This window comes from Fukomys damarensis, unplaced genomic scaffold (assembly GCF_012274545.1).
Source record: "Fukomys damarensis isolate Sample0158 unplaced genomic scaffold, DMR_v1.0_HiC HiC_scaffold_12, whole genome shotgun sequence".
NCBI lineage: Eukaryota > Metazoa > Chordata > Mammalia > Rodentia > Bathyergidae > Fukomys > Fukomys damarensis.
The window spans coordinates 22,553,068-22,557,626 of record NW_022900924.1 but is presented as its reverse complement, the minus strand read 5'-3'; the positions used below and the strand labels follow the sequence as shown (position 1 = coordinate 22,557,626).

At 53.0% G+C, this 4,559-nt stretch overlaps 1 protein-coding gene across 1 annotated transcript; it reads right to left on the bottom strand.

The window, feature by feature from the left end:
- Nucleotides 1-2,476: 2,476 nt before the first annotated feature.
- Nucleotides 2,477-4,393, bottom strand: Ran (RAN, member RAS oncogene family). The gene is made up of 4 exons (XM_010604273.3): nucleotides 4,311-4,393; nucleotides 3,243-3,430; nucleotides 2,946-3,116; nucleotides 2,477-2,858 (listed from the first exon to the last, which is right to left on the bottom strand). The coding sequence occupies exons 2-4, from the start codon at nucleotides 3,411-3,413 to the stop codon at nucleotides 2,814-2,816; spliced, it is 387 nt and encodes a 128-aa protein (XP_010602575.1). The 5' UTR covers nucleotides 3,414-3,430; nucleotides 4,311-4,393; the 3' UTR covers nucleotides 2,477-2,813.
- Between the last annotated feature and the right edge of the window lie 166 nt (nucleotides 4,394-4,559).

The window sequence follows — 4,559 nt, the reverse complement described above, 5'->3', positions numbered from 1 at the left end:
GGAGGGCTCTGGTGACATGAGGGCAGGTCTGGTGGCAGCCCGTGTCCCGAGGTGAGCAGTGTGCAGAGGCACAGACAGACCACACTCAGACATGGTGGGCAACAGTGCCACTGGAGCACACAGGCGGAGTCGCCTCCATGTGGGCAAGTACGGGACCCTCTCTGCTTTGAGGGCAGGCTCGGGCCGCCTTGGGGAGAGGCGTAATCTGCCCCGGGACACAGGACCATCCTGCCGGCCAGTGGGGTGCCCTGCTCATGGCTAGAGACCTTACATCAGTTACACCCGGGCCACCCACTTCTGGGGACAGAGCTGTGACACTTGTGTAGGTTTTTACATGCTCACTGTGGCTCGAGTGTTGTTGCAGAAGGCTGTCACTGCCCCAGTGTGGCCATCCCTGTGCAATCCAAAAGGAACACACAACAGTGGTAGGCAGGTGGCTGTCATTAGCCCCGCACTGCCTTGGTGCCTAGCCTTTATGTGGTGCTGTGACCTTCAGCGGCTCCCACTGGGGTTTGGTGGTGGCTGTTTTGAGGCCAAGTCTTGCTATGAACTAATGTAGCCCAGGCTGGCCTCAAAACTGCAGTGATCCTCCAGCTTCAGCCTCCCAAGAGCTGGGATTACAAGTGTCTGCCACACCTGGCTTTCCTGCAAAACACTCCAAACAGCCCAGCTTGAGAACTCACCCACTTCTAGCCACCCCCAGGGTTTTCCCTGAATTCCACCATGTGCTGTCACATGAGGACTTCAAGAGGTGGGCAATGCCACAGGCCAGCTGAGTGTGGACCCCAGCTCTATGGAGGCCACCCTACATGGTGTCTGGTTCCAGGACATCTAAGAGCATTAACAGTGGACAGGAGCAGTAAGCAGAACACAAGGACACTGTCAAGCAGGACACCCCCAGGACAAGGGTGAGGGACGACCCCTCACAGTGGGGGAGGCGCAGAAGCAGGCAGCCTTGAGGCCTCTGAGAAGAGGACTTTTAGCTCACAGAAGGCGGGCCAGGGTCAGGTGCCCAGTTACCACCTGGCCGGGCCCTGCCCCGATCCCCATCGCCTACCCTAGGATGTCCTCACCCCCCAGACCACACACTGGCTAATGTCAGGCCGGGGTGACTACTTATCTTCCTTCCCAGACATTCCCCAGCCTCACAGCTCAAATACATCCTGTTTGTGGAAAAATTAGCTGGCACCAAGTGAAATTGAAAACTTTTCCCACTTACTAACCTAGCGCTCACGCTTCACCTGCACAAAGCACATTACAGTTTTCCTAGTGACCTCACTCCATCCAAGGCTGGTGCATGGTGACTGGCTTCACTATGAAACTCCCACTTCAAAATTTCCCTCCAGGCTCATGGGGGGGCGAGTCACAACCTGCACAGGACACCCCAACATCAGGGAGATCTAACTTCAGATGAAGATCTATGCTCCCTGATCCTATAGCAAATGCAGTCTACTCAGAAAACCCAGGCAAAGCCAACGAATGTTATGCTCCCAGTTCACAGCTCAAGTCCTCTCCTGTTTCATGTTAGCACTTTGCTTCCACACATGCCGTTACAGGTTAGGATTCACAGCGTCCACAGGCCCCACACACGTTAAATGGTCTGAAAGGACCCATGCTGATCACCTCATACCAGATGCTAACACCAGCTTACCAAGAACTAGGTTCCAGCTTGTTCAAGCTCCCCCTCCCCATCTGTACCTTGCCACCTTCTCCCCAGGTGGGAAGCGATCTCATAGTTGGTCCTGCGCCTGAGGGCAGCTGTGGCAAAATGGGCAGTGCAGTGCCCATGAGGAAGACAGCTGAGAGCACACCAAGCACCACAGCACAGTCTAGGAGCTCGAGCCCCTTGCAAAGCAGACTATCTTAGGAGCCTCACATCAGAGCAGCCTCTACGACCCAGCACAATCCTAGTCACCCCAACAGCCTGTGGGACACAGGTCAAAGCCTGGGCCTTCATCTCCAAGTCATCCCTGGAGCTTGGAGAGTGCATGACAGCAGCAAACCCAAAGAAACACCTCCGTGACACCACCCGACATCCAACACTGAAAATGCCAGGTGACATGAGGTTCACTTCTCCCTACAAAGTAACCCCAACTGCCTGCTCTACAGTTTCACCCACTTTCTGCAGGCCTACATTAAGACCGGGTCATCTCTGCATAAAATACAAGTGCAACCCATCTCTTCACAGGAACAGGCTCCAGAGTTCCCTGACACTGGCCAGCCAAAGCACAGGTGGGGCAGACTTTACTGTCCCAGTTCAAGGATATCAACCACGGGTACACCTCCTGGCTCCTCCGCTAAAATGGTCACCACATCAGCCTGCACCATGACACAAATGTACGCAAAAACATAAGCAGACAGGGGAGACTCTGAACTGAGAAGACTAAGAGCAAAGGCAATTCGGCACCAAAGCTAACACAAGCTTCCGTTCATGGTTCCAAATACTTACAGACAGGGTTGAGTTCACTGGCTTAGATATTTGAAATACAACTTTATTCTGATTCTAAACGAAAAGGAATGGGAATGACAGTAACAAGATTTCACCACCAAATATTGTGATGTGACTGTAGCAGTCTTATATTTGAAACTCAAGAAGGAAAACAACTGCGTTCCAAACAGCTAAATATGCAGGTCCAAAAAAATGAAGATTTAACTGCCACATTCACTCCGAAACCCATTCGTCTCCTTCAGCATCCCAAAGATGAAGCACACGTCTGCTTAGCTAGGTAACAAAGTGGCACACACGCGGCACCGCTGACATCACAGGACAGTGGCCTATAAAACTAGACTTCTGACGCGGGCCGCTTCATTCCTCACAGGTCGTCGTCCTCATCCGGGAGAGCAGTGGTCTGAGCAACCTGGGGAAGAGACAGCCATCAGCACACGAGGGAGGTCACCACCAGGATTGAGACCAGGCCCAGCACAGCGCGAGAGGGTAGCAGTACCTCTAAATCGTGCTCATACTGCGCTGCCAGGGCTGGGTCCATGACGACCTCTGGAGGGGCAAGAGCGGGCATGGCAACGAACTCCAAGTTCGGGTCTCCGATGAGCTTCCTGGCAAGCCAGAGGAAAGGCTTCTCAAAGTTGTAGTTACTTTTGGCAGAAATATCGTAGTACTGTGTAAAACAAAAGCACCAATAATCGTAAAAACCTTCACTACTAAAATGATGATTATTGATTCTGAGAGTGGCTAAGCCAAAAGACCCACCCCAGTCCCGCAGGAAGTTCCAAGTCGAGCGTACCTGAAGATTCTTCTTTCGGTGAAAGACAATCGATTTTGCCTTCACCTTCCTGTCCTTAATGTCCACTTTGTTGCCACACAACACGATGGGGATGTTCTCGCACACTCGCACCAGATCTCTATGCCAGTTAGGCACGTTCTTGTAGGTAACTCTGGACGTCACGTCAAACATGATAATAGCACACTGAGCTGAAACAGACAGTCACGACATTACTCCATCCAAGTGGCCAAGACCCACAGGGCAAGGAAAAGAAGCCTCATCTCAGCAGAGCTCCTTCACCTCCATCTGTCCACTCAGGTCAGAGCCCTTGCCACCTTCAGAACGTTACGTGTATTTATCGTCACATCCAGTGAGTGTGGACAGTTCTTAAGAAATCCTAGAAACCCCCTGAAATGTCTTCTCCACCCCAATACTTCATGAAATTAAACCACACAATTCAGCACTGCAGACAACATGCTTCCCTCATTCACAGCAGGACCTAGAAACCTATAGAGTGCACAGAGCAAACACTCTGGAAAGGGCTCTGGAGGGCTAACGGTACTAGAGAACAGTGCGCCTTTACAACTCAGACTACCTCCAAAGGCCGATCTGCAGAGACAAGCCTCACGTGACTGGCAATGCAACCAACCAGGGAAAATACACACATCACGTAAATGACAGGCACACATAGGGATGCTCAGGAAGGAGAATCGTGAGTGTGAGCCACCCCAGGCAACATCTGAGACAAAATTAAAACGCAAAAGAAAAGCAGGAGATGTAGTTCAGGGCAATGGTCCCCAAATGGGGATGGATTATACACGCCACAAATTTTCATCAGGAAAACGAGCCTCCAGAAGAGCAGGGTCCTGTTTTTCACCTTTTAACATAATAACGGAAACTTACTGCCTTCTCCACTCTCAAGTTGAAAATACAGCCAACTCAGGACGAGGAAAGCCATCCACGGGTCCTGCACCTCGTGAGGCAGAGAGCCCACCCCTCCGCTCCCAGCTTCTCCATCCCGGGACACTCCCGAGAGCAAGGATGACACAGCACGGAAGCGCCGGCCGCCCAACCGCCACACGTGCTCACCCTGGATGTAGTAGCCGTCGCGCAGCCCGCCGAACTTCTCCTGGCCGGCTGTGTCCCACACGTTGAACTTGATGGGGCCCCGGTTGGTGTGGAACACGAGCGGGTGCACCTCCACGCCCAACGTGGCCACGTACTTCTTCTCGAACTCGCCGGTCAGGTGGCGCTTAACGAACGTGGTCTTGCCGGTGCCGCCGTCGCCCACCAGTACGAGCTGCGGGGGAGGCATCCTGAGCCCGGCCCACCCGGCCC

What these genes read in the sequence shown, in the direction of transcription:
- Ran (XM_010604273.3), bottom strand. Translation starts at nt 3,413, where the DNA reads ATGTTTGACGTGACGTCCAGAGTTACCTACAAGAACGTGCCTAACTGG. An exon ending in ACCGAAAGAAGAATCTTCAG is followed by an intron (nt 3,117 to 3,242) that starts GTACGCTCGACT and finishes TGTTTTACACAG; the next exon opens with TACTACGATATTTCTGCCAA. An exon ending in AGTATGAGCACGATTTAGAG is followed by an intron (nt 2,859 to 2,945) that starts GTACTGCTACCC and finishes TCTCTTCCCCAG; the next exon opens with GTTGCTCAGACCACTGCTCT.